The sequence below is a fragment of the Salvelinus sp. IW2-2015 genome, linkage group LG4q.1:29, assembly GCF_002910315.2.
Source record: "Salvelinus sp. IW2-2015 linkage group LG4q.1:29, ASM291031v2, whole genome shotgun sequence".
NCBI classification, from domain to species: domain Eukaryota; kingdom Metazoa; phylum Chordata; class Actinopteri; order Salmoniformes; family Salmonidae; genus Salvelinus; species Salvelinus sp. IW2-2015.
Genome location: NC_036842.1, coordinates 76,571,753 through 76,590,776, shown reverse-complemented (window position 1 = coordinate 76,590,776; position 19,024 = coordinate 76,571,753). Strand labels below are relative to the sequence as shown.

The 19,024-nt window shown below is 42.5% G+C and overlaps 1 protein-coding gene across 1 annotated transcript; it reads right to left on the bottom strand.

Moving 5' to 3' along the window:
• Nucleotides 1-5,018: 5,018 nt before the first annotated feature.
• LOC111961189 (transcription factor Maf-like) lies at nt 5,019-16,112 on the bottom strand. The gene is made up of 2 exons (XM_023983277.2): nt 14,749-16,112; nt 5,019-5,092 (listed from the first exon to the last, which is right to left on the bottom strand). Exons 1-2 carry the CDS (start codon nt 15,786-15,788, stop codon nt 5,065-5,067), a joined length of 1,068 nt encoding a protein of 355 aa, XP_023839045.1. The 5' UTR covers nt 15,789-16,112; the 3' UTR covers nt 5,019-5,064.
• Nucleotides 16,113-19,024: the final 2,912 nt, after the last annotated feature.

Below are 19,024 nucleotides of genomic sequence, written 5' to 3'. Positions count from 1 at the left end.
TGGCTGTTGTCAAGTCGATCCCGTTAACGGGATCTCAGCCATAAGACGTTTTAAGATACATCTGAATAAAACAACTATATTTGGGCTCCGTACTCAAACAATTACAAACATGGGAGGAGAGAGACACAGCATTGCACATTAACATCATTTGAAAGGAGAAGAGGGGCGATGTTAAAAAGCTTGGCTTATGGCATTGCTCTGAGATATTATATATAATGTATATACATGGATCTTACTGTCCAAGGATACAAAGACTGCAATAATGAAGAAAAAGACATACTGTATATACACACAGTCCCTTCTCACTTACACACACGTTGCTGTGTCTGTGTCCTCTAATTATACCTGACCTGCCTGCTGGCACTGTGGAGGCACACCACCAGCACACACACACACACACCACACACACACACAGACAACACCACACACACACACACACACACCACACACACACACACACACACACACAACACACACACACACACACACACACACACACACACCACACACACACACACCACACACCACACACACACACACATACACACACACACGACACACACATACACACACACACACACACCTGGGTACGCCGTAATGTGCTCTATAGCTTAAGCCTGCTTCTAAAGCTCGCCCTCTCTCCTTCCTCTCCCCCTCTCTCCATTCCTCCATTCCCACCTCCCCTTTCCCCCAACCAGTGACCTCAGAATTCCTGACAGGCAGAAAATGCTGAAGTATGCAGGTGTCCTAATGTCGCAGCCACACACGCACACGTACACGCACACGTACACGCACATACACACTCTCACACACACTCTCACACACACACACTCACTGCTTTGTAATATTTCACTAAATTACGTTAACCCTGTCACTGCCACACTATACCTTAGAGTATACACTTAACACACACAGAGCAACTGTGACACTGATGTTGAATCTGTCTTTGTCCAGATTTTCATGGGGTTTTCAGAGAGTTATTTCACCAAAGTGGACACACACACTGTGTCTGTTGGTGTGTATGAGGACATTGTATTACAGTGGTGACGAGTTGTCAGGCTGTGAGCGTGCTATCTCAGACTCAGTGCTATGTGAGGGTGATACTCCACATTGACCAGGCCTTTAAATAAGCTCTTCGATCCTACTGGGACAACAGTAAGGTCACTTTCTGCCTCCGCTCTCCCTGTCTGTCTGCCTGCCTGCCTGCCTGTCTGTCTGTCTGTCTGTCTGGCTGCACCCACTGCCAGATCCCTTCATCCCTAATTATTTCCTTCCCTTAGTCCTCCCTCTTACCCTCCATTGCTCCTTCCACATTTCATCCTTCAATGCCTGCTTGTCTGCCACGATAGTGAGGTTCCTCCATCCCTGCCTCTCTCCCTCCGTCTGTCCCTCGGTCCCTCGGTCCCTCACTCTTCCCATACTCCCACCCATCCATCTATCTGTCAATGTGATCCGTGGAGAAAGGAGACTGAGACGCAGGTTCGAGGGTCAGCTGAGAGGTGAAAGGTCGTGACCCTATCCTATGAGCACTAGGGCGCGAGAGAGGGCATGTCACTTTCCTTCCAGTACTGTAAGACACCAGACAGAGAACTGCATCCTGTCACAGACACAAGCCACAGAGACAAAAGCCTGTCAAAAACATGCTGTAACAATCCTCAAAGAATATCCAATGTACAGTCACTGTCCATATCGAAAATCCTCATATATGTCTGCAAATTGAGATCTGAGGGTTTTATTAGGATACTTGTGTATTAATTCATCACAATATATAGAGAGTGAAAGACATCCCAACAAGAAAGATGTCCTCCTGAACTTAGATAAGCTGTATAGCGCCTGTAGGGGAGAGTGGGGTAAGTTGAGAGGAGAGTGGGGTAAGTTGAGAGGAGAGAGGGGTAAGTTGAGAGGAGAGTGGGGTAAGTTGAGAGGAGAGAGGGGTAAGTTGAGAGGAGAGAGGGGTAAGTTGAGAGGAGAGTGGGGTAAGTTGAAGAGGAGAGAGGGTAATTTAGAGGATGGGACGAGAGTGACGGAGGTAAGGATGAGAGGAATGGGTAAGTTTGAGAGGAGAGTGGGTTAGTTGAGAGAGAGGGGGTAAGTTGAGAGGAGAGTGGGGTAAGTTGAGGAGGAGAGAAGTGGGTAAGTTAGAGGTAGAGGGGGTAGTTGAAGGAGAGAGGGGTATTGAGAGAGAGAGGGTAAGTTGAGAGGAGAGAGGGGTTAGTTGAAGAAGGAAGTGAGGGGTAAGTTGAGAGGAGAGTGGGTAAGTTGAGAGGAGAGTGGGGTAAGTTGAGAGGAGAGAGGGGTAGTTGAGAGGAGAGAGGGGTAATTGAGAGGAGAGAGGTTAAGTTGAGAGGAGAGAGGGATAAGTGAGAGGAGAGTGGGGTAGAGTTGAGAGAGAGTGGGGTAGTTGAGGAGAGAGGGGTAAGTTGAGAGGAGAGAGGGGTAAGTTGAGAGGAGAGGGGGTAGAGTTGAGAGGAGAGAGGGTAAGTTGAGAGGAGAGAGGGGTAGTTGAGAGAGAGAGGGGTAAGTTGAGAGGGGAGTGGGGTAAGTTGAGAGAGAGAGAGGGGTAGTTGAGAGGAGAGAGGGGTAAGTTGAGGAGAGGGGGATAAGTTGAGAGGAGAGTGGGGTAAGTTGAGATGAGAGAGGGGTAAGTTGAGAGGAGAGAGGGGTAAGTTGAGTGGAGAGTGGGGTAAGTTGAGACATTTTTTACATTCAGCATCACTCCATCAAGGGAAATATTGTATTTTTTCGACCAAAAATATCTACATATATTTCAGGATGTTGTGTATCCCTGGAAATAATCAAATTTTATGTAAACATTTTCAAAACATAACTTCTCCAAAAAGAGTGGTAACTTGGCACAACCCCGGGTATGGGGTGAGTTGAGCCGCGGGACAGAGTAAGTTAAGCCGCCTACAAATGTTTTTACTGAATGAAATATTACCACTACCTTTTTAAAACCATGTCTATCTCTATTTCCCAAACACAATTCAACACAATCACAATCGCTTTTTTGTCTTTTAATAATTTTAAGCATATTTTAACACCGGCTTCACACCTAACAAAACCTTTGTACTTTTAAAAATACTTTTAAAATAGGCCCTGTTGTTACCTCAAATCCGAGCAATAATGCCATGCATTACACCTGGGAAGAAAACACTTCAATTTGCTCTACTTGCCATTGGCTCAACTAACCCCATGGCCATTGGCTCAACTTACCCCAAGGCAAACATTTTGACTATATTAGCCCAGACAGCTACAAGGATGCACTTTCATGTCAGGTTTATGACCTCATATGGAAGCTTATAGAGACCCCAACTGATGTATAGAAAAACCTATAAATTATCTACTTTTTTGGACCTAACCTGCTTACCACTTTTTCCATGTGTTTTCATCCTTCACAGACTCCATGAAATGAAGACCTCTTCCTAAATATTTAGTCAAACTATTAATTTTGTGTATGGTTTCCTAGAAAGAAGGGTGGCTCAACTTACCCCCATTGGCTCAACTTACCCCACTCTCCTATACAGCTAGCCCTGGCTTCCAGCAAAACCAGAACACACAGACTGTCAACACACAGCTTCACCAGAGGTACAGAAAACAGAGGCCAGCCTATCGCCTGGACTGTCTCACTGTATAGAGACACATTCAGAGGGTTACATACTGTGGTAAAATCAGCTCAAATCTAAACAAATCAACACAGAAAAGGTTCTGAGGTGAGGAAGTGTGTTTCTATCACTCTGAAGACTGTGAACAATTACTATAAAATCTACAAATAAATCAGCAAATGTTAAAATGTGCAAAATAATTTTGTAAAATAGTGAAACCATTTTACAAGAGAAACGGGCAATTATTTGGTAAATATTTTTTCAACAATCTTTATGGTCAATGATGATAATTTAAAATGTAAATACCATTCATATGTACACTAAGTGTACAAAACATTAGGAACACCTTCCTAATATTGAGATGAACCTCCTTTGCCCTCAGAATAGCCTCAATTCGTCGGGGTATGGACTACAAGGTGTCAAAAGCATTCCACATGGATCAAATCCAATCATATGTTATTTGTCACATGCGCCGAGTTCACCTTACAGTGAAATGCTTACTTACAAGCCCTTAACCAACAATGCTTTAATAAGTTCTAAGATTAAAAAAAAACAAGTGTTAAGTAAAAAACTGCGGTCGGAGGCCGAGCAGTTGCCATACCAGGCAGTGATGCAACCAGTCAGGATGCTCTTGAATGGGCAGCTGTAGAACCTTTTGAGGATCTCAGGACCCATGCCAAATCTTTTCAGTCTCCTGAGGGAGAATAGGTTTTGTCGTGCACTGTTCACGACTGTCGTGGTGTGCTTGGATCATGTTAGTTTGTTGGTGATGTGGACGCCAAGGAACTTGAAGCTCTCAACCTGCTCTACTACAGCCCCGTCGATGAGAATGTGGGCGTGCTCGGTCCTCCTTTTCCTGTAGTCCACGATCATCTCCTTTGTCTTGATCACGTTGAGGGAGAGGTTGTTGTCCTGGCACCACATGGCCAGGTCTCTGACTTCCTCCCTATAGTCTGTCACAGTTGTGTCAAATTGGCTGGTGGACCATTCTTGATACACAAGGGAAACTGTTGAGTGGGAAAAACCCAGCAGCGTTTCAGTTCTTGACATACTCAAACCAGTGAATATTTTGTCATTATCCTTCTGAATGGCACACATACACAATCCATGTCTCAATTGTCTCAAGGCTTCAAAATCCTTCTTTAACCTGTCTCCTCCCCTTCATCTACACTGATTGAAGTGGATTTTACAGGTGACATCAATAAGGGATCACAGCTATGTCATGGAAAGAGCAGGTGTTCATAATGTTTTGTACACTAAGTGTATATCCTTCAGTATAATTGTACAATTGAACATAAAATGCTAAATACCTGTATTTGTTTAACAAGTATTACAAATAGCAACAATAAACAAACAATAAAAAACTATGGTGAGCAGTGAACTGAAGAAGAGAAGGAATGAGATGGCTGACGTTACCTCAGACTCCAGGTCAAGGGTCATGTGCAGGGTTCAGGGGTCACTATCACAGATGGAGGAACTTTCTCGACGTCCTGAGGATAGTGATAATAAATGGAAGGATTAAAACACAGTAAAAAGGGCAGAACATTGTTTCACTAAAACATGCACCGAACTTCTGTAAAAGGGAGAGGAAGGGGATTAAGGGAAAGAAAGAGAAAAGAGAAGAGAGAGAGAGAGAGAGAGCAGAGAGAGAGAAGAGAGAGAGAGAGAGAGACAGACGAGAGAGAGAGAACAGAGAGAGAGCGAGAGCGAGAGAGAGAGAGAGGCAGAGAGAAAGAGAGAGAGAGAGAAAGGGAGACGAGAGAGAGAGAGAGAGAGAGAGAGAGAGAGAGAGAGAGAGAGAGAGAGAGAGAGAGAGAGAGAGAGAGAGAGACCGAGAGTGAGAGAGAAGAGAGAGAGCGAGAGGAGACACACAGAGAGAGAGAGAACAAAATGACAAAATGTCAAAAATATAAAACAATTAGAGAGTGTCATTTCCCCAAATTTGAAACTCTTATTCAAGGTAAAAGACCTCTCTGATGAGAGTAGGCTACCCGTCCTGTTGGGGGAGGACGCAGAGAGCTGGGTTGCACGCGCATACATTGCTGCCTGCCATAAGTTGAGGGACAGTGTCTGACAGACCAATCAACCTGCACATGTCTTCTACTGTATGTGTATTGTTTATTGTTCAATGTATGGTTATTTTGACACTTGGTTATTGTTGTTACTGTTGTCCCGTTGACAATTTTGATTCTCATTTTTATATTGTAAATAAGCTTTGGCAATATGTACACTGTTACGTTCATGCCAATAAAGCAAATTGAATTGAATTGAATTGAGAGAGAGAGAGAAGAGAGACAGAGAGAGAGATCGAGAAAGAGGAAGAGAGAAGAGAGAGAGAGAGAGAGAGAGAGAGAGAGAGAGAGAGAGAGAGAGAGAGAGAGAGAGAGAGAGAGAGAGAGACAGAGAGAGACAGAGAGAGACAGAGAGAGAGAGAGCAGGATGGGAACAACCCACAACCTGAACACTTGCACTATTGACTAGAGGTGCAGTAGGCTACTGAGTCCTGTTATGTGGTAATGTGTGCTGATCAGTGTGAAGCTGACCAGAGCCGTAGAAACAAATGTTTATTTTCAGATCTCGGGCAGATGAATAAGCCATAGGTAGATATAATCAAGAACAACATGTGAACAAACACGTGCATGCACACACTGGTGTGGGATATGCCTGCTGGCAGCATTTCAAGGAAACACAAAACACACAGAGAAGGCTAGGACATGGCACAAGTGTGTGAGGTCAGGGTCTTTCCCAGGTACAGATAAAGGAGAGAGTAGGAGAGGAGAAAGGAGGAGAGAGACAGAGGAAGAGCTGTACAACACTGAGTCACATTGTCTGGCTGGAGATCAATGTCTGTTAGACTGGCTCAGAGAGAGAGAGGGGAGAGACCTAATTTGCAAGGCTTTATTTAGTTTTAGTTGTATACTTAAGCAATAATGCCCGAGGTGGTGTGGTGTATGGACAATATACCACGGCTAAGGGCTGTTCTTAAGCACGACGCAACACAGAGTGCCTGGATAAAGCCCTTAGCCGTGGTATATTGGCCATATATCACAAACTCCAGAGGTGCCTTATTGCTATTATAAACTGGTTACCAACGTAAAAATACATGTTTTGCCATACCCTTGGTATACGGTCTGATATACCACGGCTGTCAGCCAATCAGCATGCAGGTCTCAAACCATTCAGTTAATAAAAACATTTTTTTAAATATGATTTAGCTTCAGTTTCAGTGTTAGGGACAGAAAGCATGGGAAGCAAGGAGCCATTTGGGTTGTTCACTTTTCTGTGATTTTTGGGATGTCACTTCTTGCAACTGGGGGGGGGGCAGTAATACATAAGGTACTGGGTCAGGTCATAGGTTAGGTTAGCCCTTTTCAAGACTCCAATGCGACAATGGAGTCATTCCATGTCCAATTTGATTAGCTGAGGTGATTTGGTGAAGTGTGAAATGCTCTATCTAGAAGCAATTGATCATTGATTGCGATATGGTTTTGGAAACCTTGAACACTCAACTTAATTATCATCCAACAATAGCTTTACAATTACAAAAGATAGGTGTTTTACCACAGATTTCCACTGAGATTGTTGGTGTAATACGGCTTCGAGCCAACAGGTTTCTTTTTTTCCTTTCCAAGTTCACATTAGCGCAGGAAGTGCAACGTAAAACACCTCTGTGGGAATCTGCATTAAAACGGTGCACAGTAATTCATATTTTGGATTTGTAAAATCATTTTGGGGTGATATGAAAGTAGAATTTCCAAAAACGTCTTGCACACAGTGATTATTAACAGTTCAACAGAGCAGAGGGACAGCTGTACACATCAACCCCACTGTGGTCAATTATTTAAATGAGAACCCTACTGTATGTCTGTATGGCCTTAGGTTCTCCAGAGCTAAGATTAAGCTAGGTTAGGTTTAAATTATAAAGTCAATCTCAATGTGACTTGATGGAAGGAAACTCTCTCTCGTCCAGGTTTACACCAATTAAATACTATCTAATTTAAGTAGTACATGTAAGAAGAATCAAGTTAGCTACCTAGCCGTTTCTTTCCCTTGTTAGCTAGTGATAACTGGCGATGGTGATGCACAAGCTAGGCCTATTTGAAAAATCACCATCTCCTGGCTGCATTAACCCGCCAGATTTAGTATCTTGAAAACCCCTTCCAACGGCTTGTTCCTAGAGTTTAGGACAAAACTAAAAATGAACATAATTCATGATGGTTTTTATTTATTTTTGTTCGTTTTCGTGTCAAAGGTAATAGTTTCAGTATAGTTTAAGTTGTTTGAACAGGTTTATTAATTATTTTATTTCAGTTTACTAAATAGTTTTCTCATGATTTGTTTTAGTTTACTATAATAGCCTTGGCACACACATACACACGCACAAACGTACACACACGCACACGTAGGTACATAAATGTGGTTGATTTAAATCCCTTTAAGTGTAAATGTTTATCGTGATGCAGGGAGAGATGCAGATGGAGAGTGAGTGGAAGAAATTCAAATAGTTTACTCTTTTGAATGTGAATATGTGTTTAACCTTTGGGGTGCTGTTTCAGGGCAAGCTTGGACGTGTGTGTCTATGTGTTAATAATAGCATAAATGATTTAAACAGAAGCAGCTTTCATACTGAATACAGAAATTATTGCAGCAAAAATAACCTAAATGAGGAGGTGGATTCAACTTTTGCTCTGTTACTGTTACATAAAGCAAGACCATGAATATGCAAGCAGAGGAATTTAGCTTGAAAAACTGGTCGTTTAGGTGATCTCAGATTTCTTCATAACAATGTGTATATTGAATTCGATGCATTGTAATAAAGGGAGAAAGAGATCTGCTCATACATATTGTCTACACTGAACACTAAATAGATAAACAGACTGGATTAATGGGTGCCTGTATAGACTCTCACCGCAAGGTCAAATAAAAGACACAGTGCTGGATATTGACATCCTAACACACGCACTTAGTCATGCGCGTGTACTTACATGCACGCGCGCACGCACGCACACACAGACATCCTTTCTGCCATTAATAAAGGCATTAAAGTGAAGTACATAATAATGATTCAAATGTCAATAAGAATACATTTCAAAGTGATTTCCCATTGTTGACCTCAGAGAGAAAGTCCAATATTATGACAGGAAACAACTGCATTATCTGTAATAATCCAATCATTGGGCATAGCAGAAGTGATTGCAGTTCACGAGTCAATAAGGTGGGACAGAGAATGGAATTACACTTCATGCTGATTAAATGAATCCTAATATAATCCTAGTAAACCCGGGAACATTTCAAGAACATTAGCTAATATTCCCATTAAGTTCTAGTTAGTGTTTTATTTTACATTTGGATGTTCTCCTAACTAACATTTTTCCAGAAAACCAGAATTAGTTCTGTGAAAGTTCCCAGAACATTCGTTAGGTTGCGGCAAATGTTCTCATAACACAGAAACTGTCCAGTCGTGTTGATAATTATACAATGTTAGTATAAAACATTCACCTGATGTTGCAAGAATATTCCCAGAACACATTTCATCTGTTCTTTAAATGTTCCCAGAATGTTTCATTAGGTTGTGGAAACAGTCTGGTGGGAACGTTGTGGGGACATCTGAAAAGATGAACTGTACAGTTGTGCTGGTGATTATACAATGTTCTTTTAGGTTGCAAAAAACATTCACCTGATGTTACAAGAATGTTCCCAGAACACATTTTTATGTTCTTTAAAAGTTCTTAAAACATTTATTTAGGTTGTGGGAACATTGTGGGTACATTACAAGAGACAGGTTCCCAAAGCACAAAGTATGCTCAGTTGTGATGACATTCATACAATGTTTAAGTTAGCTTGTGCAGGACATTTCTTTATGTTGTAAAAAAATTGACAGAACACTGGGTTCTTTAAAGGTTCCCAGAATATTGAATTAATTTATAGATGTTGTCTGGGATGTTGCAATAATATTATTGTGATATTCACATATTTTACATAAGAGGTTGCAGAGAACATTCCCACAAAGTTGCAAAATATTCCACAATTTCCAAATAAGTCACACACACACGCACTGCACTCGCACTCGCACCAGCACCACACACACACACACACACACACACACACACACACACACACACACACACACACACACACACACACACACACACACACACACACACACACACACACACACACACACACACACACACACACACACACACACAAACTGACTTCAATAGACAAACAAAACACAGACTCTGCTATACGGGCTTAGCACCAAGTTCGCACCTTGCCTATACACTGAGTGTACAAAACATTAGGAACACTTTCCTAATATTGAATTGCACTCCTTTTTGCCTTTGGAACAGCCTAAATTTGTCTGGCCATGAATTCTACTTTGTGACGAAAGCATTCCACAGGGATACTGGCCCCTGATGACTCCAATGCTTCCCACATTTGTGTCAAATTAGGTGGATATCCTTTAGGTGGTGGACCATTCTTGATACACACGGGAAACTGTTGAATGTGAAAAACCCAGCAGCGCTGCAGTTCTTGCCTGGCGCCTGGCTCCTATTACCAAACCCATTCAAAGGCATCTTTTGTCTTTCCCATTCACCATCTGAATGCCACACATACACAATCCATGTCTCAATCCAGCCAACTTGAGACAAGTGTGGGAAGAATTGGTGTCCACATTCCTGTGGAATGCTTTCGACACGTTGTAGTCCATGCCCTGATGAATTGAGGCTGTTCTGAGGGTTAAAGACGGTGCAACTCAATATTAGGAAGGTGTTCCTAATGTTTTGTACACTCAGTGTAGATTAGTATGATCATGTCACCCTTCTCATTGTTTTATTTTTTATATAAAAAATATATGCTCATGTGTACATTTTTACCAGCCCACCCAACTCAACAATGGTCCAGCCCATCTGGCATTTGCCAGAATTGCCAGATGGCCAATCCGCCCCTGGAAACAGACACATGCGCCACATGCTAGATTCTCCCTTTTAAAAAACGGTCCTGTGCAGCTGTAACATTGTCAGGCACGTGCACAGATAAGGCTCTATCTGTGCAGAGCACATGTCCCTTTGCCATTCCAGTATTGAAAGTGCCCTTTTGGGATGGTGGTATAATTAATTTTTATACATTTGTTGTCATTGTTGTTCGGAACCCACTGCCCGCAAGTCGTCTTCAAGTTTGCCACCCCCACCCTGTCCCTTGGTTGCGCCTGTTGATCTTGCCCTGTACGGAGCTCGCTCGCGAGTCGCGCCCGGTTGCATCTTTTTCAAGTCTGCCCTGTATGAAGATTTCAAGCTCCGGGTCACCAAACATGCATGGCTTGAGAGATGCGATTACCGGCCGAGTGTGTGTAGCTAGATACCTGGTTTAAATATTATCAGTACTGCCGCAGCAGCATACCATTGATTAACACTTGATTTAGCCTCCATCATCATCATCAATATTTCGTCTGCTTGGCTGATACCCGCAGCAGAGAGAGACAAAACGACAGAGAGGTAAATTACAATCAGTAAAAGAAATTGAGCTAGCTAACTAGCAGATTTACATCAATCATCAATATCAATACCCTCTTTTCCCCATGTCAATCATGTCTTTAGGAGGCACTGTAACTATACTGAAAAAAATATAAACGCAACATGCAACAATTTATAAGATTCTACTGAGTTACAGTTCATATTTGGAAATCAGACAATTGAAATAAATAAATTAGGCCCTAATTAATGGATTTCACATGACTGGGAATACCAATATGCATCTGTTGGTCACAGATACCTTTAAAAAAGGCAGCGTGACATCTCCTTCGCATAGAGTTGATCAGGCTGTTGATTGTGGCCTGTGGAATGTTGTCTCACTCCTCTTCGATGGCTTTTGAAGTTGCTGGATATTGGCGGCAACTGGAACATGCTGTCATACACATAGACCCAGAGCATCCTAAACATGCTGAATGGGTGACATGTCTGGTGATTATGCAGGCCAACTGGGACATTTTCAGCTTTGTTTCAGAACATTCAATTATCTGGCAACAGCTCTGGTGACATTCCTGCAGTCAGCATGCCTATTGTATTCTCCCTCAAAACATCTGTGAGACATCTATGGTATTGTGTTGTGTGACAAAACTGCACATTTTAGAGAGGCCTTTTACTGTCCCCAGCACAAGGTGCACCTGTGTAATGATCATGCTGTTTAATCAGTTTATTGATATGCTACACCTGTCAGGTGGATGGATTATCTTGTCAAAGCAGAAATGCTCACTAACAGGCATGTAAACAATTTTGTGCACAACATTTGAGAGAAATAAGCTTTTTGTGCTTATGGAACATTTCTGAGATATTTTATTTAATCTCATGAAACATGGGACCAACACTTGACATGTTGCATAGGCCTATGCTAAAAAAAAATTCTTCATGTTACTACAGAGGCATTTGGTATGTTATGAATTTCGAGATATTAATCATGAAAGTATTTATTTTTCAAGAGGGGGCTTTTTTCCATTTCCCTCATTTGGTAGTATATTTCAAATTCCAATATCGAACGAAGAAATAGAAGACTGGTCATGGGGCGGCAGGTAGCCTAGCGATTAAGCGCGTGGGGCCAATAACCGAAACGTCGCTGGTTCGAATCCCCAATCCCCGACACCATCGTTTCCCTTTTCTACACTACCCTAATATGTACACCATAAGCAAACAGTGAGCGATTTGTATTCGTCAAAATATAATTTCAGAAAAAAATGACATGTTAAACTTAGTTCTAGGCTAACCTCTGCGCATCAAGTAGGCTAGACTAATTCCCTTTCAATTGACCTGAGGCAAATATGGTCCGTTTTTATTGAACTAAATAAAATATGCCAGTTATCTCCATGCCATATTTAGAATTAAACTTCTGAGTTGACGGGTTCAGAGTCGAGTTTTTAGACTGCTACCGAGCACAGAGCAAAAGTGTGCTCCAAAATAATGATTAACAAAAGTGGACCGGTATGGGGACCTGCGTCCGGCGTCATGTGAAGTGTGCTTAAAACAATCCGCATGTGTAGCCTAGTAGTCTAAATAAAGTGGAATATTTCATTTGGACTGTTGTATTTCTCTTGAGAAAGCAAGCAACAGGTGAAATGATTTCTGCACAACACAGCGGAAGATAGACAACATAGAAGAAGAGTTAAACACAACACGTTATTAGGCCTACAGCTTCTAGAACATCATAAAGCGAATGTAGGCTTTTCTAAGCAACAAACATTTGTTTTTCTTTAGGCCTATATTGTCCTCCTAAGATGTGGGTACAGTATAGCCTACAGCAGAGCGGGAGGCAACACATCTGGGCCTATTGAGATTACAAGACAGGTCTAAAACGAAAACACAGAAATTAGAACTATTTCCCGAAAGCTATTATGAATTTAATTTTACCCTGAGAAGTAGGCCTGATTTCGCCTTATCCACGACAATATTAGGCTAATAAAACTGGTGATAAAGTCAGCATTGCAATAATTTGAACATGCATGAATAATAAAAATAACATAAATGAAAGCTAAGCTTCCATTCATAAACATTTATTGATGAATGATGGAAATGTAGATATTCCATTTTAAACATGTAGCTCAAGATAATAGTCGCCGACTGTGTTGTCCAAACAATATGTGGTGACATTTTATAGAGCAACATTAAGTTATTGAACATCACATGAATATTTTCCAATTTGAGTTCCCAGTCGTTTTGTGATCGGTTAAGACMCACGGCGTTGCGGGTACCATAAGTGCAATAGCTCCAACAATTCCATAATATTCCTAGAAGGACACCTTCAGATGAAGGGATTTCTCCTCCTCTTATTGGTGAATCGTGATAACACTTTTGATAAAGTCAAACTGAAGCTTCACCTGATTTAAGTGCATGCATATATCAAAGACAAGACAAGAAAATAAGAAAGAAAACCATTTAGTACATTTGGACAAAACTGATATAAAAGTAGGCTTATATTTAATCAAAATATTCTTACAATATTCCACACAAAAAAAGCAACCTGTTGTGTGACAAGATAACATGATATTGTCTGAATATTTACTGAATTAAAATATGCCCTTTTGAATTATAAAGGAATCCACAGGAATCCTGAAGTACAAAATGCCATCAGATTTAAAAATATAGTGGGCTACACACACTGAAAGCAAGACGGTATAGAACACAACGGACTCCATTCTAGAGACGATATAATTCAAAATGTCCTGTCTGTCTTTCTCCAGACATACTGTATAAGCCGAGCCTGACACGTGAAAGGTGATGCGTCAGCAGGTTTGTGTGTATAGAGAATGATTCTCGATGTCAGACGGTACAGCGAGACGTGAGGAGAGGAGGAGAGGTGAGTTGAGGAGACCGATGGATGATGAAGACCCTCAAACTTTTGGGCCCAAATCACCCAAAAAAGTGATGAGTTCAAACTATAAAATGTATAAAACGGGTTCGACGAAATCTTCACAACAATAGTAAAAGAACAGCAAATACCGGACATGACCCACATGGTTGGTTTAGGATAGGCTATAACCCTAACCCTAACCCCTCAATTCAACCCGAGACCTCGAAGCCAGTTCCACTGCCTTTTTCATTGTGCACCTCTAATCAGGGACTTATTTAGACCTGGGACGCCAGGTGGGTGCAATTAATTATCAGGTAGAATAGAAAACCAGCAAGTTTACGGGCCTAGTGTAAGAGTTGAATTAAATACCCCTGGTATACGCCATAGGCTACTGTTTGAATGCTCAAAACATGAACAACATTGATAATATGAGAATGTGGCAAATTATACAAAGAAGACAGGCTGAATGAAAGCCTATTGAGAAAGGTTTGGATGCACAGATACTTAATGATTATTGTACACTTTTGAGGGAGATGTCAAACGAAACAAACCGCACACATTTTTTCTTTTTACTTCTTAAAATAGATACAAAATAACGACGGTAAAACGAATAAGATGCATGGAGGATATTTAACTACCCAACCCTATTCTCATAAAATATCGCAACAAAATGTAAAAACAAAAGAAAAGGTGTAATTTGTATCTTTGCCACGCCACAACTTTATGCACAGAGACTTTATACATGTAAGACAATTAATTTTCCTCTTTTAAACAGTTTTACTATTTTTGACGCCGTAAAACTCACATGAAAAACTCTGGGGACGATGGGTTGTTGTCAGATCCGTTTTCCCTGCAGCCGTTGGTTATGAGCTTCTCGTACTTGTCCTTGTATGCGTCTCGCTCCCTGGCCAGCCGCGATATCTCCGCCTTGAGGTGGTCCACCTGCTGGATCAGCTGCGTCTTCTCGCCCTCCAGAACATGTCTCTGCTGGACCCGCTTGTAGCGGCAGGACTGGGCATAGCCTCTGTTCTTTAGGGTCCTCCTCTTCTGTTTCAGCCGGATCACCTCCTCCTTGCTGACCCCGCGCAGTTGTCGGTTCAGCTCCCGTACTGACATGGTCACCAGCTGGTCGTCCGAAAACCGGTCGTCCAGGTCCAGGTCCAGGTGTCCTATGTGCTGGTGGCTGCCTGCCGAACTGACGTTGGACGGGACCCCGGTGGAGGGGTGGTGTCCCCCGGTGTGGTGGTGGTGATGGTGGTGGGGACCTCCGTTCTGCGCTGCCGCTGCAGCGATAACAGCGGATACCACAGCGGCTGCTGAGCCCATCTCCTCCCCGGCCATGCCGCCTCCTGCCCCGGCCACCCCGGCGAACTGCTGCCCTCTAGCATAGCCATCGAAGGACTGGAGATGGTGGCTGCTGCTGATCAGCGCCTCTACCGCGTCTTCGGGGCTGAAGCCCAGCGCTTCGGGATTCAGCTGCTGTTGGTAGCCGCTCATCCAGTARAAATCCTCCAGGTGAGCCTTCTGCTCGCTCCCGGAGCCCGGGCTGGGCGCCGAAAAGCTTGGGGAAGGGGGAACCGAGCTGCAAGGCGTGCTCATCGGGGTGGAAGACAAGGATCCCCCGGYGATCAGRCGGCTGCACTGGCTGATGCTGCGATCCGGCTCCACCGGCTCCTTTTTCACTTCAAACTTCATCAGATCGAAGTCATTAACATATTCCATGGCCAGGGGACTGGTGGGCAGGTCGGAGTTGCTCATTGCCAGTTCTGCTGCCATCCTGCTGCTGCTGAAAGCAGTCCTCCAAAGGGGCTGAGCAGCACCTGTCAAAGCGGGCTGCTGTGACATGCACTGAGCCAGCTTGATTTCTTTATTTATTTTATCTTCCAAAAAACGGAGAGAAAAAACACAAGGGTTTCTAGCCTAATTGCGCAGCGCACGTTTTTTTGTTATTTTTTTCTCTCTCTCTTTAGCACTCTGCACAGACGCACCGGAGTAGCGCGTGCGTCTCTCTCTCCTCCGTTTTCTCCCTCTCTTTCTCCTTGTCTGAGCGCAGTTCTGTGTGTTTCTAACATTTAACACTTCATGCCTTATTTTAGGATTAGTGCGCCAAATTGAAGGAGGTTCACGTGCCGTGTCACAGGCAAATCCTTGCCTTGTAGAGAAGGAAAGAAAAACAAGTCCACCCCAGGCTTGACGGAGAGAGTGGTTTTTTAAAGCCATCAATCCCTGCAGACGAGTTCAAACGCCTTGCTGAATTTTATAGGCGTCCTAACATCAGGGCCCTGGGCTCAAATATGAAATTTGTACTCACAGCCAATGAGCTATCTCGCTTTGAGGGATAATTAGCATAATAGGCATAATAGTAGAAAATCCAACATTTTGGAAACTCTGGGAGCCCTCTCTGGAATGCAGAATAAAGACAGTAAAACAAAACAAAGAAACACCACATAGCCTATTGGTTATAACGACTTTCAATGAATGGTAAATATGTTCATCCCATTTCTTTGAATAAAGTTGGGATACCTACATAGGCTATATAAGCGAGTAAAGCTACATATAAAAAGCAAGTTAATAGTATATTAGCTACCTTATGAATAGGGTACAGATATAGCCTACGATACCATTTTGTCAGCATAATAACAAAAAGGCATAGGCTATGTTTTTAAAACATTGGGGTTGTAGGGCCTAAAACGTAGGTTATCCAATTGCTTATAACATATCGAAGAAGGTTAGTTAAGTAGTAGTAACACTATTAGTGTTGAGTGTAATTATTTCATTGTGGAAAGACGGGGGTAGATGAAGGTAAACACTTCGCTTACCGTGAAACATTTACCAGCCAAAGTGGCCTCACTTCTCTCAGTCTATGCGTGTATAAAAACATAATTCAGAGCTATTTATAAGGCTCTGACCTAATGGACATGCTCAATTATGTTTACTATGTTCTTCTGATACCACTTCAATTTGGGTCGCGTTCCCCTGCTCAGACGTCGCATGCATCAACCAATGGTTACGTGCCACGTCATCGGCTGTGTCATCGACTGACAGATTGCTATAACATATGATGTGGTTAGCTGATACGTGCAATACCTATCAAGGCGTTGTAAGATCTGGCAGGCGTCAGCAACAGCTGGGCAGAGGAACGCGCCTATTCTCTTGTAGCAGTTCTTGATCAGTGAAGTCATTGAACGTGCACTCGTGTTGTCGATACGGTTGTAAAAGCATGGTTCCGGCTATGTGAGTGAGTGGCTGTTAGCAAACCCAACAGCGCCACCCTTTGGAATGACACAGTAGTCCTAGGTCAGGCATTAGTTACGACAGGTGTTACGATCCCCTCTGCTTTTTGTTACTTTGTACAACGATAAAACATATAGCAGGATCTGCATAAATAATGCACATTCTCGAGTCGCTGGATGTGAGAGCATACATTTCTGATTTTAAAATAAGAAAGACGAAAAACAAGGTAAGAACACACTGAAGATGGTGCATGGTCATACTGTAGGACCAGGACTTTAGTGTTATATATGCCACTTTCACTATAAGCTCTTTATAACACACTCCGTCAAATACTTCTCTGCCTCTTTAGCTCCAATATGGAGTAATCTTCAATAGAGCCTGTTTCCCTTCTAATGAACAGAACAGACATAGTAGGGGTCCGCCCCCCCCCCCACACACCCCCCCACACCCTCCTTCCTCCCTCTATATGGCAGGAGTGGTGGCACATAAGAACAAACCATAAAGAGGGTTATCCTCGGAGGAGAGGAGAGTAAATAACACATCTCTCTGTAGAGCATGTCACACGGGAAAGCAACATCTAGAAAGCCACGCCTCCAGCAGCACAGCACCAAGTCCCCTGTGCCTCAACACTAGGAGATACTCTCCTGGTCCCTGTGCCTCAACACTAGGAGATACTCTCCTGGTCCCTGTGACTGTTCATGGGGACTTAGCGCTAAACACAGAGGATGTTTTATTCATTAAAACACAAAACAGAGTAGGCTCTCTGAGGAGGTGTCTCTGATGGGTTGAATAAATATTAGAGGAGAGGTGTCCCTTCTAATTCCACTCTGCTGCTGCTGTTGTGTAAACACATAGTCATTATTAGTCAATAGAAGAACTAGAAAGTGTAATTGCGGTGAATCTCTGTCAATTAAGTGAGGCTATGAAACAATCAAACACATTTTTAAACACATGTCATTTAGACAATAACATGCTCATATGAGAAAAATTATATTTCTTTATCCAACTTGTTTTGTACTACGCAGTATTAAATACATTAGTAATAATGCACATTTTGTTTTAATGCATTAGTGGACATTTTATTATTTGTTTCCAATAATGTACATTAGCCTATTCATAATGTTGCCGATAATGCATGGACCATACAAGTTGCAATATAAGATTTCCTTGTTTTAGATTTGTTTCTAAAAAGCCATAGATAGTCCTATAGATCTGCTAGGGCCTAGGCCATGGTATTTTCTCTTGCCTGCAATCAACAGTATCCAGTTGTTTCACTGTTGTTTCACTTCACTGATTCAGTTTGGACCTGCTCCAACAGAAGGGTAATTGGACTGTCTAAAATGAAGCCTGTCTAATCGGTGTCCTCTCAGAAACTATGCGTGGGTTTATCAGAAACTATGGGCAGGTTTAACCCAAATACCCATAGTGTTAATGAGAGATGTGACCTTTCTGATTTCACCCCAGGAGAACACTAATGTATCCTGGGTAAAAGTACCCAGTGTTCCATTCAGGTCTGGCCTGTGATTTACTGTTAGTGTGACTTATTAATTATTATATCCATTACCAGGCTCTCCTGATTGTATGACTTATGTTCCACGTCATATGGAACACCTTTTTATTTTTAAGTAAGCTTATGTTACGGACTTGCTTGCTTAGCCAGTATCACTTCCCCCTGATTCGGCTCATACCTGGCTGGAACTCAGGACCTCTTCTTTGCTAACACATGTAACTGCCCTCCTTGACAACGTTCCAACGGGTTGAGCCACCCAAAAGTTACCAATTTCTTTTGAGATGGGGTATGGGGTGGGGGTGTAGACAATCACTGATGAGTCATCTGAAAAAAACAA